The sequence below is a fragment of the Brachionichthys hirsutus genome, chromosome 11, assembly GCF_040956055.1.
Source record: "Brachionichthys hirsutus isolate HB-005 chromosome 11, CSIRO-AGI_Bhir_v1, whole genome shotgun sequence".
Classification (NCBI taxonomy): Eukaryota; Metazoa; Chordata; class Actinopteri; order Lophiiformes; family Brachionichthyidae; genus Brachionichthys; species Brachionichthys hirsutus.
In genome coordinates this window covers 12,631,396-12,653,352 of record NC_090907.1, presented here as the reverse complement: position 1 = coordinate 12,653,352, position 21,957 = coordinate 12,631,396, and the positions used below count along the sequence as shown (strand labels likewise).

Genomic DNA, 21,957 nt, shown 5'->3' with positions numbered 1-21,957 from the left:
CGGATGCTGTTTTGCGGGATGTGCGTGACTTCCAGCGGCCGAGCGGCGTGCAGACAGGCAGCAGAGACGTAAACATTGCCATGCCCTGCTTCATGCACCAGCGCACATCCGCTTCCTCCTCCTCCTCCTCCTCTCCCTCTGCTCAAGGACAGCCCGCAGAGACCCACAGACTTCTGACGCCAGGCTGCGGTCGAAGGTAAATCTTTGATGAAGTTGCTCCGAGCTGTTGGGCATCCTGAATCCCGGCTTCGTTGCCACGCGACAGGCAGCATCTTCCGCCCTGTCTGGGATCAATACATTTCCAGAAGCAGAGCACTGGCACTCTTTCATCTTTGGACCATTGCCCCATTTTGTCAACGTGATGATGAGCGTTTTCATAAGCAGCACAAAAGTTTGCCGTTGCAGAGGCTCGTATTTTACCGGCGAACGATGAACTCGGCGCCGTGAGTCCACGATCTCCGTTCCAATGGGCGCCAAGCAGACCAAGGGCCGGGGGCCCGGAGGGGCCAGCCCTCAGCACACCTGGAAGCGGACCCCCACCAAGGAGCGGGGGGACATCTTGGCTTCTCTCATGCTGAAGTCAGGGGACCGATTCAGCCGTGGTGGGACGCCGCCGCCGCCCTACCAACGCCGCATCGGCATGATCCAGGAGATGATGCTGATGGCCAAGCAGGGGAAGCAAGACGAAGCCACAGAGATGCTCAAGACACTCCGACAGGTAGCTGCTGTGTGTGCGTGTGTGTGTGTGCGTGTGTGTGTGTGCGTGTGTGTGTGCGTGTGTGTGTGTGCGTGTGTGTGTGTGCGTGTGTGCACGTGTGTGTGTGCGTGTGTGTGCACGTGTGTGTGTGCGTATGTGTGTGTGTGTGTGTGTGCGCGCGCTAATCGTCTCTGCCCCCCCCCCCCCCTCCTCACATTTCGCTTTCTGTCTTGACTTTTGCGGCTCCTTGTTGCTGCTGATATCGATGTTGGTGTGAAACGAAGAAGCAGCAAAGTTAAAGTTGAATTGGGATATAGAAAGCTGAAAGACTTTAGCACAACTACTGCACTTCCTGCTTGTCCCCTGAGGGGTCGCCACAGCAAACCAACGTTCTCCACTTCACCCTGTCCTTTGCATCGTCCTCCCCAACACCAGCCACTCTCATGTCCTCCCTCACTACGTCCATGTCTCTTCTCCTGGGTCGTCCTCTAGCCCTGTTCCCTGGCAGTTCCATCCTCAGCGTCCTTCTACCGATATAGTCCCCGTCTCTCCTTCAGACCTTCCCTGCACTTCTCCATTGCTAGCCTCAACGCTAGCATTGCGTCTGTGGTACTCTTCCTCGGCATAAAGCCATACTGCTGCTCACAAATACTTTCTTCTGTCCTTAGTCGAGCCTCAATAACTTTTTCCCATAACGTCATCGTATGACTCATCAGCTTTATCCCTCTATAGTTTCCACAACTCTGTTTGTCTCCCTTCTTCTTGAAAATGGGCACCTGAACATCTCTTCCGTTCCTCTGGCACCTTCTTCCCCTCTAGGATTGTATTAAACAACCCCGTTATAAACTCTACAGCTTCCTCTCCTAGACACTTCCACACCTCCACAGGTATGTCATCCGGGCCAACTGCCTTCCCATTCTTCATCAACTTCATCGCCTTCCTAACTTCACTGATGCTACTCTTTCTCACTTCCTGGTCCACAACAGGTTCCTCTACTCCCCTTTGTTCTCTCTCTTTTTCCTCATCCATTCATTCCTCTAAATACTTCTTCACACTACTGGCCTCTGTCAACACCTTCCCATCTCTACCCTTCATCACTCTAACATGCTGAACATCCTTCCTGTCTCTGTTCCTCTGTCTGTCCAGCCTGTACAGATCCTTCTCTCCCTCTTTACTACCTAACCTGGAATACAGGTCATCATAGGCCCTCTGTTTAGCTTTTGCTAAGGGAGATGAGACGCAACGCAAAGGAGAGAAATTCTGAAAAGTAAAAGTCCAACAGAAAGGAGAAATAAATGGAAAGCAGCTGGAGCAGAGTGAAGGAGGAAATGGATTCATGTGCTCTTATCTTGTGGACAACATTGAACGGAATCAATACGCTACCAATGTTCACTGTTTATTAATAACCCCTTATGACTCAGAGCCTCCAGCTTCTCCATATGAACACACACACACACACACACAGCTTCCACGGTTCATTAGGCCCGAGCGCCTATCCTAGGCGTAAGGGGCTATTTGTTTTTGCTTTCTTTGGAGATTGATATAATGTCTGTGTAGTTTCTTCTGATGAAGCCCTTTAAAATTGATCATCCTTCAATCAATGGCAGAGCACAGCAGAGTAGGTCCACATATAACAGGTTCATTATACGTTTGGCTGGTTCCATTATCATGTGTAGGAGAAGGAGCAGTTCAAAGGAGGCTGGTGACTGTAAGGTCGTGGTAGGAGAGAGTGTAGCCAGCCAGCATAGGCTGCTGGTGAGGAAGATGACTCTAGTGGTGAAGAAGAGGAAGAGGACGAAGGCAGAGCAGAGGACAAAGTGGTGGAGAATAAAGAATGACGAGTGTCGTGTGGCTTTCAGGGAAGAGGTGAGACAGGCTCTGGGTCACTATCGCTAGCATTAGCATCTATAGCTTTATATACAGCTCTTTAGTCAGTATCTTGTTCAGCAGCCTCTATGCTACATTTTGTTTTTATCTGCTCCTGCTCTCTGTCTCTCAGCCCAGCCGGTCAGACAGATGGCCGTCCACCATGAGCCTAGGTTCTGTCCAAGGTTTCTGCCTGTTAAAGGGAGGTTTTTCCTTGCCTCCGTTGCCAGAGTTCTTGCTCTTGTGGGTCAAGTTGGGTTCTGTCTTTCCCTGCTACTCCTGTAAAGTGACTTGAGATGACTTTCTGTTACGATCTGGCGCTATAGAAATAAAATAAAATAAAATTGAATCGAATTGAATTGAAGACTTTGATAGAGGGTTCCGTCCTTTCCCACAAGGCATTGCAGGCAGGGGGTTGAGATAGATGTAGAACAGACAAGCTAGAAGGCTCCTTCGTGTTAAAGAACATGCCCAACATCACAAACACACAATGTGATTGGATAAAAAAAAGCATGCTTCCATCTTTGTTTCAACCGCAGAGGGGATCGTTTCACCCAGAGGCAGCTCAGGTGGAAGATCAGACAAAATCTCTTCATTTATAGAAGCAGCATCGGAAACGGTACAACTCAAAATACTGCATTAATATGCTGATAATTATGTGCAAATCATAAAAGTACGACAGCTCACCACTGGATCCAGATACAATCTCATCCCGTTTTCTCATCCTTCCCTTTACATGGTGAATCCCCAGGCCTGTTGCCTAACAACGGTGACAGCTGGAGATGATTAGCTGATGATTACTTATAGTTTACATTTTTCTGGTAACAGCTGTGCAGTAGAAATGACAAAATAAATGCTGTGTAGTAAACAGTAGTAGCGATACTAAAGAAATGTAATTAAAAGTACTGAAAGTACACAATGCTTGGAACAGAAACTGCGGCTTCAACTTCAGTCCTCGGCAACGCAGGGACCTCCTTCAGGCTGCTGTGACCGCTGTGAATGTTATGTCTGTGTATCAGCTGATCTTTGGTCCTTTGGTGTAATGAAAAAAACCACTTCCTGTTTCCCATGTGTTTGATATGTGGTGTATAAATTGACTGCCTTGCCTGCTTATACGAATGTTGCTTATATTAGTACTGTATGTACAATTTCCCAAGTGAAGACATGATGGTCTTATTTAACGTGTGTGTGTGTGTGTGTGTGTGTGCGTGTGTAGGACCTGGGCATGGAGTCAACATCTCTGGATGACGTATTGTACCGATACGCCAGCTTCAGAAACCTGGTTGACCCAATAACACACGACCTGATTATCAGCCTGGCACGATATGTCCATTGCCCCAAGACGGTAGGACACACACACACACACACACACACACACACACACACACGTGATCCCGCGTGAAGACTAAATGTTGCCGTTACTCACACGAGCTGCCGTGACTCCTGTCTGGCACGATAAGGCTACAGAATCACTTCAGCTGGTTCTAAGGCGGTTTGTGTGCTTGAGGGAAATTCCGTTCCGTGTTCCTTCACGAGGTCCAGTTTGTCGTTGAGGGAGCAAGAGAAGCGAAGCCTTATCGAGCCATACTAAATGAATAATGAATGACTGGAGCACGGTGGAACATGCTGAAACTGTTGTTACAACGCGAGCTGTGCTAAAAGGCTTATTTTAAACTGTCAACGGACAAATCCACGTCTGAGATGATAAAAAGTGTTCCCATGTGTTTACTGAACCATTTCATGAAACACCATCTTACCTTCGTAATTTGATCTGTTTAATGTGAAAACCTGGTGTTTCATTGATGTTTGCATATTAAAATACATTTTTGTGCATTTGATTCGACCAGTTTCAGCTACAATGCTGCCTCACGGGGAGCACGGGGAGGGAGGTCGGATAAATGCAGAGGGTTGCGTCAGGAATGACAGCCGGCGTAAAAATCTGTTAAATATGCAAATCAAAGTAAATAAGAAAGTCATACCAGATCGGTCGAGGCCGCGGGACGCTGCTAGAATTTGGATTACTGTGGGTCAAAGACAGAGATGAAGTGGAGGAAGACGGGTCCATCAGCAGAGAGAGAGAAGAGGGAATGGAAGAGTTTAGGACTGAGAGTAGTGACTTTGAATGTCGGGACGATGACGGGAAAAGCGAGAAGAGCTGGTGGACATGATGATGATGAGGAGGAAGGCTGATGTGTGTGTCCAGGAGACCAGGAGGAAAGGAAGCAAGGCTAGAAGCCTAGGAGCAGGATTCAAGTTGTTTTATAATGGAGGAGAGGAAAGAGGAATGGAGGAGGAGGAAGGAAGAGTTAGAGGAGGAGGAGGAGTTCTTACGCTCCACAGGTAGGAGGTGAGTTAGAGGAGAAGGAGAAGTTCTTACGCTCCACAGGTAGGAGGTGAGTTAGAGGAGAAGGAGAAGTTCTTACGCTCCACAGGTAGGAGGTGAGTTAGAGGAGGAGGAGGAGTTCTTACGCTCCACAGGTAGGAGGTGAGTTAGAGAAGGAGAAGTTCTTACGCTCCACAGGTAGGAGGTGAGTTAGAGGAGAAGGAGAAGTTCTTACGCTCCACAGGTAGGAGGTGAGTTAGAGGAGAAGGAGAAGTTCTTACGCTCCACAGGTAGGAGGTGAGTTAGAGGAGAAGGAGAAGTTCTTACGCTCCACAGGTAGGAGGTGAGTTAGAGGAGGAGGAGAAGTTCTTACGCTCCACAGGTAGGAGGTGAGTTAGAGGAGGAGGAGGAGTTCTTACGCTCCACAGGTAGGAGGTGAGTTAGAGGAGAAGGAGAAGTTCTTACGCTCCACAGGTAGGAGGTGAGTTAGAGGAGAAGGAGAAGTTCTTACGCTCCACAGGTAGGAGGTGAGTTAGAGGAGGAGGAGAAGTTCTTACGCTCCACAGGTAGGAAGTGAGTTGGAGGAGGAGAAGTTCTTACGCTCCACAGGTAGGAGGTGAGTTAGAGGAGAAGGAGAAGTTCTTACGCTCCACAGGTAGGAGGTGAGTTAGAGGAGAAGGAGAAGTTCTTACGCTCCACAGGTAGGAGGTGAGTTAGAGGAGGAGGAGAAGTTCTTACGCTCCACAGGTAGGAAGTGAGTTGGAGGAGGAGGAGAAGTTCTTACGCTCCACAGGTAGGAGGTGAGTTAGAGGAGAAGGAGAAGTTCTTACGCTCCACAGGTAGGAGGTGAGTTAGAGGAGAAGGAGAAGTTCTTACGCTCCACAGGTAGGAGGTGAGTTAGAGGAGGAGGAGGAGTTCTGGAGTGACTTGGATGAAGTGATAACACAATAATGCTGCTGTCCAGCACACTAGAGCAAACAGGATAGACTCGAGATCACAGACTCATAAAACATCTCCAGCATCGTCTGGCAGATGTTGGAGCTCCGTCTCTCTCTTCAGTTCTTCATGCTGTCGTCTCCAACGTCTCACCATCGATTCATTGATGACAAGCTCACGTTCAACAGCTTTTTCCTTCTTCGGTAGCCAGATCAATTGTCTTTAACTTGAAAGCTGCATCGTATAAATTTGTGAGCAGAGCTGCCGCTTATGTTTCTAGAACATTGTTTCTGTTTGGGACAGAAATGAGGGACGCTGTCCTGCAGCATCTGTTTGAGACAGAAATGATGGACGCTGTCCTGCAGCATCTGTTTGAGACAGAAATGAGGGACGCTGTCCTGCAGCATCTGTTTGAGACAGAAATGAGGGACGCTGTCCTGCAGCATCTGTTTGCTATTTTGACCAAAGACTGCCACAGATGCCTGAGAACTGCATTAACTTGTGTAAAAAGGGTTTAATATGGGACCTTTATATCAAAATGACAATGTTGTCAGCTTTTGTTGACTGAAAGTAATTAAATAAACAAACATTAGCTTAAGACTGAATTTATATGTAAATACTCTGTGTCAAACTATTTTATTTTATTTTGTCTCTATGGAACTATTTGAGATTTCCTGGGCTTTCATAAAACCGAAATGCAGTATCTATGAATTTGACACTTGTTGTTCAGCACAGTGACGCCAGCGTCACTGTGCTGTATTATGGAATTGTGTGCTGGGGTGGGACGTGAAGCGCCTGGACAAACTGGTCCACAGAGCTGGTTTGGTTGTTGGACTGAGTCTAGAACCAGCAGTGACTGCTAGTCCATTGGGAAGGCTCACCGGCCGCCCCCTGCAGGCTGCCTTCTCTAAGCAGCGGCGTTTGACGTGGCGAAAATGATTTAATAGAGAATCTGAGTCAAACAGAGTCGTCTTCCTCTAATTTTATTGAATTAATCAAAGCTTAGGTTGTGACAAGCAGCTGGCTGGGTGGGTGCGGTGCGTAACTGTGCATTCTTAAGGGGCGTGGTCACAACATAAGAGGGGAGGGGAGGGGTGTGAGAAGCGGTGAGGACCAGGAGAGAAAGAGCATCTATCCATCACTATATTAAATGGGAAATAAAACATGTCTCAAGGCTGTGGGGGGGGGGGGGGGGGGGAGCATCCCCGTTATCTCTCTGTGGAGTCGGGGCAAACAATAAATCAGAGAACCCCCTCTGATCCCAGGCACTATCACTGATGATGTGTTCATCACAAGATGCATGAGCGCTCTCTCTCTCTCTCTCTCTCTCGCTCAGGGATAAACACTTCTCTAGATTAGAGAGCAGATTAATAGATTGAAGTGTCTGTGCATCAGCAAAAATCTGTGTTAATCTTCACTTCAATCAATCAAGGGTGAAAAAAGAGAACAGTAAATATGTTTCATGCCTCAGACAGCAGCATAACATTGTCGTATCTAAAAATATATTTGGCTTTCAGTTATTTCAAATGTTCTCCTAAACATGCTTAAACATAGCCCATTGATAATGTTGCTCCAATCAATAAGAATACACGCTTATAGATAGTAATTAAATGATGGTAAAGTGAATTTAAGTGCTTCCCAAGAACAGCAAGGTCGGTATTGATGATATTGAATGCCATATATCTTATCTTTATACCTTTATCCAAAACAGCCCTGGTGAAAATAATCAATGATCTCCTTTTAGCAGCAGACTCAGGTCTCCTTTCCATTCTCATCCTCCTGGACCTCAGATTTCTGCTGATACCATCTCTCACTCAATTTTGCTTGAGCGTTTGGCTGCCGCTGGGGTCACAGCTGGAGGCGGAGGGAGGGAGGTCAGCAGTTCTCCAGAGACGGAATAGGTTCATAGATCTGGTCTGTATCAATAATAGAGGGAGGGAGGGAGATGAAAAATGATAAGCCAAGGTAAAGCTGGGAAAATGATAGCAAGAGAGAAAGAATGTGAGCTACAAAGGCCAAGCTGAAGGCTCCAACCTGCTCCTGCAGCGACTCATTACAATTCAATTCGTGCAGCTTTATCGACACACACAACGAGACCTGTGCAGCCCACAACAAGCCTCAATGTTTTATAGATGTAAAACCCTTAAAGGAAAACACAACCCATAACCCAGCAGAGGAGGGTGTGCCACCTCGTGGCGCTAGTGCAGACATCTGCAGACAAAGAACACATTGAATACTTCACTGATGTAACGAACCTGCTTTACCTGGTTCCTGTAGTGCCTCCCAGAGGAAAGGAGGGCAAACAGGTTGTGTAGGGGTTGAAGAGAGTCCGTAGACTCCATTTCGGATTGTTAGAATTCTCCCTCGGTTCTTTTATCTCGTTTTGGAGGAGTACAGTCAATAATGAGTCAGGATTACAGAACGAATCACGTTTACTGAGTGTTTTCAGTAATTACAAAGCTGGTAAGGAAATACAGCGCTGGACTCTCCAACAGACGCCGAGGCGAGGTAAGGTTATGTGATTGCCTTAAAACCCCATTTAAGGATTCAAAAATCTGTTAAAAATACACATCAACGCTGATTCACTTTTACTTTTCATGGTTGGTGTATAAAGACACTAAGAACAATCTAGAACCTTTTGATGATGATCCAGATCACCATGTGGACGGTGTAGATCCAGTTAGGAGGGGAACGAGCTGCTCGGCGGAGGTCTGCGCTCTCTGAGTGCTTTTCTAGTTATAACATTAATCCTTTTAATTTACCAGGTTAAGAAAACAAAATTACTCCATCAATCAACAGTCAAAAACAAATGTCTGCACACAGCTCTCGCGGGCCACAAAAAATGACCTGGCGGGCCACATTTGGCCCCCGGGCCATGAGTTTGACACCTGTGTTCTACGGCATTGATCTTTATAGTGGCCGTTCACACCCTCCTCCCGGGATGGGCCCTAACTTATTCCTACCGTGTATCAGTTAGATATGTGTGATGCAACGTATACAGTAATAAAGCAGCTACGAGTGTTGGTGTTGGTGTGGCCTACGCATTGTAAGCATGCATGCATCACTAAAATATCTAACTGTAATTTGGACATCAAAGAAAAAGTTCTAAATTCCTAATTTCTAAAACATATAAACGATTAAATTATGGCTGCTTTAGATTGGTTACCCTGAAACCTGCAAGCATGACTCACAACTTGAACAAATGCATTTCAACATGTATGGAAGCCGCACGCAGTGATGTATCGAGTCAGATGTGACGAGATGAAGCAGAGAGAGAACAATCATGGAGGCAGTCAGTTAAAGCACCATGAAGCAATTAATTCCCCAAAGTCTATGAATGTGTGTGTGTGTGTGTGTATGAATATCACCTGATCAGAGCCCTGCTTTCTCCTCTCAGTGACTAATAAGACTTGATAATCACACCACATGCAGTAGTACCTTGGCATACGAGTATAATTTTCTCCTCGACCGACCGTGTAGCTCAAATCACTCGGATATGTCAAATCAATTTTTCCCATATAAAATAACTGAAAACAAATGAATCCGTTCTGGCCGTCTAAAAACTCTCAAATCAACGCTAATAATAATAATTGCTATATAGATACACACACACACAATGATGTAATAAATGATATACAGTATTACTGTAATGTAAAATGTGGTTTTATTATCGACGATATCGCTCACAGCGGTGTGACGTGCAAGGAGAAGTTGGAGGGGGGGGAGGAGTTTAAAGGTACGTAGACACTTTATAGCATAATTTTACACTTACATGAACTTAGACATAAGAGTTCTGCCTTTGGGAGGCTTTGTTCTCTTAACAGCATCCTAGTTTTTGAGGATTGTACATATCGTCACTGTTCTCCTTCCGTACTGGCGTCCCAAGTCCCTCACGGACACCACGGTCACGCTGATCGATAATTTCATGCTTCATCTCCATCCTCACCACTCGCTTTCTTTGGACCCATCACTTACAAGGAATACTCAGAGATGCAGCCAAAACCACGTAAACAATGGAAACACAACACGGGAGACGAGGACGGAAGCTGGTGAAGCGTGCTCGGCCAGTTAGCGTTAGCATCTGGAAGCTGCTCGTATCTCAAATGTATGCTCATATCTCAAAGCAAAATATTGCTGGCAGGTTTGCGCGTGTCTTGGAACCACTCGTATGTCAAAATACTCATATGTCGAGGTACTACTGTACTACTTTGGGACCAGTGGCTCTAGCCAAAGAGTCGAATCCTTCCAGCGAGACACACCGGATGGGTTTGTCCCTCTGTCAAGGAGCTCATAGCTTGTGTGTCTCTGTGTCTCTACATCCAATAGGAGGGCGACTACCTCGGGGCAATGGAGAAGGTTTGTCGTCAGCTGACCTACCATCTCAGCCCCCACTCTCAGTGGAGGCGGCAGGGCCTGCTGAAGAGGAAGCCGCAGGCTTGGTGAGTGTCACCGTGTGCATATGCACCTCTCTGTGTGTCACCAACCTGTCATCTTCTGCTGCCCTTTGGGTGCCATGGAAAGATCCACTGGTGTCCGTTTGACCTCTGCGCCGTCTTCAGGGTCTCTCTTGATCAATAATCTAAGCTTCTGTTGTTGTCACAATGACGGACATGCAAAACAGTGGATTCAGCTTCCGTGAGGGTTCAAGGGTGTTAGGATGTGGGGGGGTTGGGGCCAGAATGATCACACATTAGACGACTAATAGGTTAGATGTTGTTGCGTTTGGCAACTGTAATTCTGCCTCTGTTCATTTGGTCACACGCTCACAACAACATCTATTACATATGACAGTCCTCACATGAAACGGAAGACTGGCAGCCTGATCACAATACAGCAGAGACAGCTGCTGATTACACCGATGTGCTGTGAGGCAGAGCTGGTGCATCGAACATGAAGAACAGCCAGCAACCATTATGCATATTCCTGATTTGTACATCACTTTAACGGAAAAAACCAAATACATGAGAAAGAAATAGAAAAAATGTGCAAATAAAGTCACAAGAGCAACTGCTCTCAATTTTAATGAAAGTTTATTACTTTCTTTAGCCATTTTTGAGACTTGTTTGCACACCTGAAAATAATTTAATGTCAGTGCAATTAGCATGTAGACCATGTCAGTAAGGAACAGTGAATTCATCGTTACCCGAGTTGATATTATGTAAAGATTTTGTATTTTTGACTAACACGTAGGGATACTTGAAATATATACTCGCATACTTATAACACACATAAACTTGACCATCTCCATTAAAATACTATTCTTATGTCTCTTATTTTGTGAGGTGTTACAAGGAGGATCATTACTTTTAATTAACAGTCATGTTAGTAATAGGATGACAGAATGCAGCTCCAACCATGACCCAAGAATGTTAGAATACCATATTTGAATCCATAAGACTTTATTCTAATGGATTGAAAATACTTCTTGTATTGTCATGACTTGCTGTCATTTTACAGCTGATCATTGTGATGTAATAAAACCTAAATCAGGACTTGCTGTGAAACACATTGTGGTGCAACCGAATGGTTGCAATGTCAATAATGTCCCTCGTCAACAGGGGATGTGAAGTCAACGTGATCCACGCAGGTCACACCATCCGCCCACTGTGCTGTCAATCAGAACACATTTTAAACCAGGGCGAAAAGGAACACAGGGGACTTGAATGGGGTTTTAATATATTGATATTTATGGATGGAAAGTTGATACTCTCTGGGGAAACAACATATCGATGCATATCGCCAAATCAAATTTTTTCTACACCCCTAATATATATGTATAAGTACGATGGCAAGCCGTTCAGGAAAGTATTTTATATATATATATACAGTAGTCCCTCATTTTCCGCGGGGGTTACGTTCCAAAAACAACCCGCAATAAGTGAAATCCGCAATGTAGTCATCTTTGTTTTTTTTTACAATTATTATACATGTACATAAATGTTTTAAGGCTGTAAAACCCCTCACCACACACTTTATACACGTTTAACAGTCAGGCATTAATCTAAATAGATTGTTTCAGTATTATAGAATGAAACCAAAGATTAAAACCTTTTCAGAACTAAACATTTGTTTGAGAAATAAAAATATATAGTACGTACAGTAAACGTTTTCCTGTTAATAATGTTAAGGCGTGCAGGTCGAGGAAAGAGCCGCTTGGAGTGCAGAAGAACAAATATTCTACTCGTGCTGTCTTTAGCCTCTCATGCTGCTTTATTGGATAGCTTAGCACAGCAGCGCGGCTACATGTATCAACAGGAAGTAGCGAGGCCCAAAAGGGACGTGATGTTTATGCTCCTACAAAATAAAAGCCTATTTTTACACAGAGAATAAGAGCGCTATTAAACAAACGCTTAACAAATAAACATGATAGCTTCTAGAAATAACAAATTTAATTTTAATGATCAACCTACGAGGTTGAACACATAAGAAGTTATTAATAGCAACTCGCGCGTATTTCACAGTTCCCCCGACCGCGCCCCTCCGTCTTGCGCCGTTCAAGTGCAAAAAAAACATCTGAAATTGCACTAAAAAACTCCGCGAAGCAGCGAAGTCGCGGAAAATGAACCGCATTATATCGAGGGACTACTGTATATATATATATAAAATGTGAAGTTTGAGAATATGGACCGAACGCTGATAGATATTGACCGAACGCTGATATATATTGAATGAACGCTGATATATACACTGGCAGTGTTTTCCCACAAAAATGTACGGATGCACGTGTCGACCAGACACGTGCGTGTTGTGTCACGATTGACCTACTAAATCATTCAATTCAATTCAGTTCAGTTTTATTTATATAGCGCCAGATCACAACATAAAGTTATCTCAAGGCACTTTACAGGATTAGCAGGGAAAGACCTACAGGGAAACACAGAACCCAACTTGACCCACAAGAGCAAGCACTCTGGCAACGGAGGCAAGGAAAAACTTCCCTTTAACGGGCAGAAACCTTGGACAGAACCTAGGCTCATGGTGGACGGCCATCTGTCTGACCGGCTGGGTTGAGAGAGAGAGAGAGAGAGAGAATGGCAGGTCGGAGACGAGTCAAAAACAAGGAGATGGATAGGGAAGCGATAGAGAGTGTAGGGTTTTACCAAACCCTCTTCCGGTTCTTGTTCTCCGTAGTGGGTGCGTATTCAATGAGGAGAATGTGGGTTAAGATTAAGACATTTATATAATTAACAGATCAGTACAAGTTAGTTCAGATATCAGCGCTGAGATTCCAACACAGCTCTCGTGCCCGCGCTTCGTTGGAATGAAGACGCTTCCTGCTTCGTCCTCACGTCATTCTGTCCCCTGAAAGTGGGACTTTGCTCCAGCCAATCTAAGCCCATGTTTATCTGTGTTGTGTGATGTCACTGTTGTGATGCGTTCAATTGAAATCAGTCATTACAATAACAAACTAAACGTGGTGTGTCCCTGTTGTTCTGTCGGCATGTAAACACGTTGTGGAATCCCATCTAAATACGGAAATTCCCTACAAGAGACAGAGCAGGAGCAGACAAAAACAAGATGTATAAGACTGGAAATGCTAATGCCGGCGAAGTGGACATAGGCGGTGAGGGCCACAGGTCCAGGTTCTGCAGCCCCACGGACAGAAGGACCTGAAAGAGAAAGAGGGACAAACAGAGGGAGAGCGAGCACAAGACTACAGGGAATAGAGACAGATTGCACACATATATTTATAACATGAATAACCAGATCAAGAGGGAAGAGCTCAGTGTGTCATGATGTTAAGCCACCAGTGCTGGCCCATGACAGTATATTGATTATATTGATTACTGCATCGATTAGTAATAAGCTTTGTTAAAAAGGAAAGTCTTTAATCTACTCTTGAACATAGAGGTGGTGTCTGTCTCACGAACCAAAACGGGGAGCCATTTTGGTTCGTGCGGGTGTGTTTTACGGAAAGTTCAATTGTCATCATGTGACCATGTCTTTGATGTGATGGTGGTCATGTGACCATGTCTTTGATGTAATGTGGTCATGTGACCATGTATTTGATGTAATGTGGTCATGTGACCATGTATTTGATGTGATGGTGGTCATGTGACGATGTCTTTGATGTGATGGTGGTCATGTGACCATGTCTTTGATGTGATGGTGGTCATGTGATGATGTCTTTGATGTAATGTGGTCATGTGACCATGTCTTTGATGTGATGGTGGTCATGTGACCATGTCTTTGATGTAATGTGGTCATGTGACCATGTCTTTGATGTGATGGTGGTCATGTGACCATGTCTTTGATGTAATGTGGTCATGTGACCATGTCTTTGATGTGATGGTGGTCATGTGACCATGTATTTGATGTAATGTGGTCATGTGACCATGTCTTTGATGTGATGGTGGTCATGTGATGATGTCTTTGATGTGATGGTGGTCATGTGACCATGTCTTTGATGTAATCTCCAATGTTTCAACTCAAAACTGTTTTCTTATCAATGAGTTACTCCTTATGAAGTAATTTACTTTTCAGTTTGTGTTTTGTTTCAAGTTTAATATTATTTGTACGATAAAGGATTGTATGCAACTGCTTGGAAAGCATACCAGCCGGCATTATTGCATGGGGGTCTGCATTCAAGAAATGTATACTGTATATGCATGCTCAAGATGTAAAATGAACAGTAAACACTGCTATTTTTTTCTTTTGTAAACTACAGCTAGGATATATAACTACAGATAGGATATAAATAAGTTATAAATAAGAAGTTAAGCTTCCACCTACCTCTTTGAGCAGAAAGTTTTTTTATAGTATAGTATAGTGTCTTGTTTTGTTATTAAGCTGCTCAATAAAAGGCTATCAATCAATCAATCAAAACCAGTCCAGTGCATGCCGTGTATACCCCAGAGAACAGCATTTCAGTCTAAGGAATACAACCGATTTGCACATACCTTAACTCATGGTTTCAAAGAAATTACTGTGCTAAGGTATTTGGAATATGGATTGAATGCATAGTTTTACATGTAATGGTTGTGGTTTGAGGGTTTCATAGGAACTGACGGGTTCCATTTTCTAGTTGATGCAAACTTGATGAATTCTTGGTCTTCCAAAAGGTTTTTCTCATAGTTGGTTTAGGAAAGGGAATAAACCGTACACCACCTCCCAGTCGTTCTGGATACCGGTTGTTTCTGTTACACCGTTACACAAGCCGTGACTACAATGTTTCACCGTATTCACACATTTTTTGCATTTGCATGACACGCCAATCAAAGCGGCAGCATGTTTGTTTGTCTGAGGCAGTGTTTTCCCACAAAAATGTACGGATGCACGTGTCGACCAGACACGTGCGTGTTGTGTCACGATTGACCTACTAAATCAGTCAATTCAATTCAGTTCAGTTTTATTTATATAGCGCCAGATCACAACATAAAGTCATCTCAAGGCACTTTACAGGATTAGCAGGGAAAGACCTGCAGGGAAACACAGAACCCAACTTGACCCACAAGAGCAAGCACTCTGGCAACGGTGGCAAGGAAAAACTTCCCTTTAACGGGCAGAAACCTTGGACAGAACCTAGGCTCATGGTGGACGGCCATCTGTCTGACCGGCTGGGTTGAGAGAGAGAGAGAGAATGGCAGGTCGGAGACGAGTCAAAAACAAGGAGATGGATAGGGAAGCGATAGAGAGACAGAGCAGGAGCAGACAAAAACAAGATGTATAAGACTGGAAATGCTAATGGCGGCGAAGTGGACATAGGCGGTGAGGGCCACAGGTCCAGGTTCTGCAGCACCACGGACAGAAGGACCTGAAAGAGAAAGAGGGACAAACAGAGGGAGAGCGAGCACAAGACTACAGGGAATAGAGACAGATTGCACACATATATTTATAACATGAATAACCAGATAAAGAGGGAAGAGCTCAGTGTGTCATGATGTTAAGCCACCAGTGCTGGCCCATGACAGCATATTGATTATATTGATTACTGCATCGATTAGTAATAAGCTTTGTTAAAAAGGAAAGTCTTTAATCTACTCTTGAACATAGAGGTGGTGTCTGTCTCACGAACCAAAACGGGGAGCCATTTTGGTTCGTGTGGGTGTGTTTTACGGAAAGGTCAATTGTCATCATGTGACCATGTCTTTGATGTGATGGTGGTCATGTGACCATGTCTTTGATGTGATGGTGGTCATGTGACCATGTCTTTGATGTGATGGTGGTCATGTGACCATTCTTTGATGTGATGGTGGTCATGTGACCATGTCTTTGATGTAATGTGGTCATGTGACCATGTCTTTGATGTGATGGTGGTCATGTGACCATGTCTTTGATGTAATGTGGTCATGTGACCATGTCTTTGATGTGATGGTGGTCATGTGACCATGTCTTTGATGTAATGTGGTCATGTGACCATGTATTTGATGTGATGGTGGTCATGTAATGATGTCTTTGATGTAATGTGGTCATGTGACCATGTCTTTGATGTGATGGTGGTCATGTGACCATGTCTTTGATGTGATGGTGGTCATGTGACCATGTCTTTGATGTAATGTGGTCATGTGACCATATCTTTAATGTGATGGTGGTCATGTGACCATGTCTTTGATGTAATGTGGTCATGTGACCATGTCTTTGATGTGATGGTGGTCATGTGATGATGTCTTTGATGTAATGTGGTCATGTGACCATGTCTTTGATGTGATGGTGGTCATGTGACCATGTCTTTGATGTAATGTGGTCATGTGACCATGTCTTTGATGTGATGGTGGTCATGTGACCATGTCTTTGATGTAATGTGGTCATGTGACCATGTCTTTGATGTAATGTGGTCATGTGACCATGTCTTTGATGTGATGGTGGTCATGTGACCATGTCTTTGATGTAATGTGGTCATGTGACCATGTCTTTGATGTGATGGTGGTCATGTGATCATGTCTTTGATGTAATGTGGTAATGTGACCATGTCTTTGATGTGATGGTGGTCATGTGATGATGTCTTTGATGTCTTTGATGTAATGTGGTCATGTGACCATGTCTTTGATGTGATGGTGGTCATGTGACCATGTCTTTGATGTAATGTGGTCATGTGACCATGTCTTTGATGTAATCTCCAATGTTTCAACTCAAAACTGTTTTCTTATCAATGAGTTACTCCTTATGAAGTAATTTACTTTTCAGTTTGTGTTTTGTTTCAAGTTTAATATTATTTGTACGATAAAGGATTGTATGCAACTGCTTGGAAAGCATACCAGCCGGCATTATTGCATGGGGGTCTGCATTCAAGAAATGTATACTGTATATGCATGCTCAAGATGTAAAATGAACAGTAAACACTGCTATTTTTTTCTTTTGTAAACTACAGTTAGGATATATAACTACAGATAGGATATAAATAAGTTATAAATAAGAAGTTAAGCTTCTACCTACCTCCTTGAGCAGAAAGTTCTTTTATAGTATAGTACAGTGTCTTGTTTTGTTATTAAGCTGCTCAATAAAAGGCTATCAATCAATCAATCAATCAAAACCAGTCCAGTGCATGCCGTGTATACCCCAGAGAACAGCATTTCAGTCTAAGGAATACAACCGATTTGCACATACCTTAACTCATGGTTCCAAAGAAATTACTGTGCTAAGGTATTTGGAATATGGATTGAATGCATAGTTTTACATGTAATGGTTGTGGTTTGAGGGTTTCATAGGAACTGACGGGTTCCATTTTCTAGTTGATGCAAACTTGATGAATTCTTGGTCTTCCAAAAGGTTTTTCTCATAGTTGGTTTAGGAAAGGGAATAAACCGTACACCACCTCCCAGTCGTTCTGGATACCGGTTGTTTCTGTTACACCGTTACACAAGCCGTGACTACAATGTTTCACCGTATTCACACATTTTTTGCATTTGCATGACACGCCAATCAAAGCGGCAGCATGTTTGTTTGTCTGAGGCAGTGTTTTCCCACAAAAATGTACGGATGCACGTGTCGACCAGACACGTGCGTCTTGTGTCACGATTGACCTACTAAATCAGTCAATTCAATTCAGTTCAGTTTTATTTATATAGCGCCAGATCACAACATAAAGTCATCTCAAGGCACTTTACAGGATTAGTAGGGAAAGACCTGCAGGGAAACACAGAACCCAACTTGACCCACAAGAGCAAGCACTCTGGCAACGGTGGCAAGGAAAAACTTCCCTTTAACGGGCAGAAACCTTGGACAGAACCTAGGCTCATGGTGGACGGCCATCTGTCTGACCGGCTGGGTTGAGAGAGAGAGAGAGAGAATGGCAGGTCGGAGACGAGTCAAAAACAAGGAGATGTATAGGGAAGCGATAGAGAGACAGAGCAGGAGCAGACAAAAACAAGATGTATAAGACTGGAAATGCTAATGCCGGCGAAGTGGACATAGGCGGTGTAAGAGCCAATGTGCGCACGCTGGGTGTGTGCGCGCGCTGGGTGCGTGCGCGTGCTGGGTGTGTGCGCATCCACGCCACGGTGATTGGGGCGTGGCACAGCTGGAGTGGAGGCTTTATTTGTGTGCGCACCTGTGCTGTGTTAGTGTTATGGTGGTGGGGTGAGCGTGAGGAGAAACTTTTTGTTGACCGCATTAAACGCAGGATATACGCAACACGGGAACAACGACGGATTGCACTGGCTCAACGAGGTATTTAACGTCAACCGATACGACAGCCAACGTAAGTCGTCAATCTGCTTTCTATGCGAGCTGGAGCAGAATAAATGCGTCAAGACCTGTGCAAGTACTGCGTGCGCGTCGTCAATGTTTTAACCCCTACGACTCAGCCCACCGTGGCGTTTGAATTCATTTATATACGCCGCAATATTTTGTCAACAAAAAAGTTTTTGAAGCTGTTGACGGTGAAGCGCTGTTTGTTCTGGGACGTTGGACGTTTATCCACAACTCTGCGTGATCAAGAGGGCGGGGTTTAGTGGTCCCGTGGATAAAAGGAATATAATTTAGAAAACTAAGGCGCTGTGCTTTTTGTGTGCACTGCAGATTTTGTAATTTATTGGTTATTTTGTGAATTAAATATGGATCCAGAACAGGACACCAGTTCGGATGTAGATGAAGCTGATGAAAGGAGCAGCACCATAAGCAGCAGGTCTGCTGTGTCCAGCATTGCGTCAATCAGATTAGTAGCAGAGGCTGAAGCCGCCGCTCTGATGGCTCGCCAGAAGCTACTGAAAGAGAAGCATGCTATGCAGGAACAACAGGAGCAGTTAAAGAGGAGAATGGAGGCAATGGATTTGAACATGGAATTGGTTGCTGCTATAAAGTGAACGTGTTAAGGGCCTCAGAAGGTTCTCATGTTTCTGTTAAATCAGATGGGATGAACTCTTATTTGAATAAGAACACAGACATTAAGTTAAGTACGGATGCTGCAGCGTTTGTGCCTGCATTCCCCACCCAGCCATCGGGGATGGAGGACACTGTGTCTTTAGGTTGTGCTGCTGTGAAACCTAAAACAAGTCACCAAACTGAGCCTCGTTCTGTTGTGTCTGGGGCCGGCCTACAAGCATTACCGGCAGATGAGTTTCACCCTGTTGCTTCCATCCAGTGTGATCTAACCGCACCTACAACAGCGAACACTTTTGATCAGCGTTTGATTACAGTGCTGGAGAAGCAGAATGAAATCACATCCTTAATGGTTCAGCAACAGTCACTTTTTCTTTTGCCTAACCTTGATCTACACGTTTTTGATGGAGATCCACTGCAATATCAAACCTTCATAAGAGCCTTCGAGCACAACATTGAAGACAGAACTCCGAGTCACAAGGACCGTTTGTACTACCTTGAGCAGTATACCAGAGGTCAGCCCCGGGATTTGGTCCGAAGCTGCCAGCACCTGCCACCTGCTTATGGATACAATAACGCGAAGGCTCTGTTACAAGAACATTTTGGAGATCCATTTAAAGTAGCCTCAGCTTACATGGACAAGGTGCTCTCGTGGCCTCTTTTAAAGGGTGAAGATCTCAAGGCATTACAAGCCTACAGTCTACTGCTGCGAGAGTGTTGTAACACTATGGGAGAATCTGTGGGTGACCTAAATGTGCCCACCAATATGCAAATTATTATGAGAAAGCTTCCCCATAAATTGCGAGATCAATGGAGAAGTGAGGCCTGTGACCTGCAGGGAAGGCTCCATCGTAGAGCAACCTTTCATGACATTGTGGAGTTTATTGAGAGGCAAGTTAAGATCGCAAGTGACCCTGTCTTTGGGGATATTCAAGATTCGCCTGTAACATCCCGGTCTGATACAAACCCTCGAGGTAGTAGTTTTGCCATCACTGTAGCACCTGTTGAAAGGAAAGTGGAGTCTGTAAACAGAAGAGAAAAGAACTTACCGGTACCTGAAAGGGCGTGCTTGTATTGTGGTGCTGGACATAATTTGGATGTTTGCCTTCTGTTGGATAAAAGGACGCAAGAGGAAAAGATGTCTTTTTTGAAGGAAAACAGGATGTGTTTTGGCTGTCTGTGCATTGGGCACATGAGCAGAGATTGCAGAAAACGTTTGATGTGTGGAATATGCAATCTGAAACACCCCACATTGTTGCATGTCCAGTCCAAATCAATGCAAACAAGTTCTACGCAGACTAATGGTGGCTACAAAGGGGCCAGAGTAGGTGCTGGGGTGTCTGTTCAGTCCAGTGGCTTAACTGGGGCCGGCAAACAGGACTGCGCACTGTCTATCCTGCCTGTGCAGGTGAAGAGCAAGAGAGGACATGAGACTCTGGTCACTTATGCGTTCTTGGATCCGGGAAGCACTGCTTCGTTTTGCACTGAACGTCTCATGAACCGGCTTAACCTCACCGGAAGGAAGACAGATTCTCCTCAAAACAATGGGGCAAGAGGAAGTTGTGGACAGCGACGTGTTAGTAGATTTGGAAGTAGCCGACCTGGAATCCAACCACTTTTGTGATTTGCCTGAGATCTTCACACAGAAGAGCATGCCTGTCCACCGAGGAAATATCCCACAAGCAAAAGACCTCGAACGCTGGCCGCATCTGAAGCACATACAGATACCTGCAGAGTTCAATGCGGATGTGGATCTACTCATTGGCACCAACGTACCTCAGGCGCTTGAGCCCTGGGAGGTGGTCCGTGGAGTGAATGGAGGCCCTTATGCTACCAAGACTATCCTGGGATGGACGGTGAATGGTCCCCTCAGAGGGGATTATAAGAGCGACAGAAATGGCACAGTGCTCAAAGGGACTTTGTTCCCGAGGACGTCATGATACTTGTGGATAAAATGGCACCCTCGTACCCATGGATTACAGGAAGAGTTCTGGATGCCGTATGGACATTTCTATTGACTGGACTCTGACAGCCTTATTATGTGTCAGTTTGTGCCCTTGGTATATGTTTTTTTTCTTTCTTCTGTAAGTTAATGGTGATGGGTAATTATTATCGCTTAATAATTAGGGGCCGGAATGTAAGAGCCAATGTGCGCACGCTGGGTGTGTGCGCGCGCTGGGTGTGTGCGCGCGCTGGGTGCGTGCGCGTGCTGGGTGTGTGCGCATCCACGCCACGGTGATTGGGGCGTGGCACAGCTGGAGTGGAGGCTTTATTTGTGTGCGCACCTGTGCTGTGTTAGTGTTATGGTGGTGGGGTGAGCGTGAGGAGAAACTTTTTGTTGACCGCATTAAACGCAGGATATACGCAACACGGGAACAACGACGGATTGCACTGGCTCAACAAGGTATTTATCGTCAACCGATACGACAGCCAACGTAAGTCGTCAATCTGCTTTCTATGCGAGCTGGAGCAGAATAAATGCGTCAAGACCTGTGCAAGTACTGCGTGCGCGTCGTCAATGTTTTAACCCCTACGACTCAGCCCACCGTGGCGTTTGAATTCATTTATATACGCCGCAATAGGCGGTGAGGGCCACAGGTCCAGGTTCTGCAGCACCACGGACAGAAGGACCTGAAAGAGAAAGAGGGACAAACAGAGGGAGAGCGAGCACAAGACTACAGGGAATAGAGACAGATTGCACACATATATTTATAACATGAATAACCAGATAAAGAGGGAAGAGCTCAGTGTGTCATGATGTTAAGCCACCAGTGCTGGCCCATGACAGTATATTGATTATATTGATTACTGCATCGATTAGTAATAAGCTTTGTTAAAAAGGAAAGTCTTTAATCTACTCTTGAACATAGAGGTGGTG

The 21,957-nt window shown here is 44.9% G+C and overlaps 1 protein-coding gene across 1 annotated transcript in view; it reads left to right on the top strand.

Annotated features, from left to right (window-relative positions):
* The first annotated feature begins 466 nt into the window (after positions 1-466).
* lrrc75a (leucine rich repeat containing 75A) overlaps positions 467-21,957 on the top strand; it is a 37,293-nt gene continuing 15,802 nt past the window's right edge. Inside the window, exons 1-3 of the mRNA XM_068745877.1 lie at positions 467-718; positions 3,780-3,908; positions 10,149-10,261. Of these exons, the coding sequence (XP_068601978.1) occupies positions 467-718; positions 3,780-3,908; positions 10,149-10,261 (494 nt within the window). The remainder of the gene's footprint in view (positions 719-3,779; positions 3,909-10,148; positions 10,262-21,957) is intronic.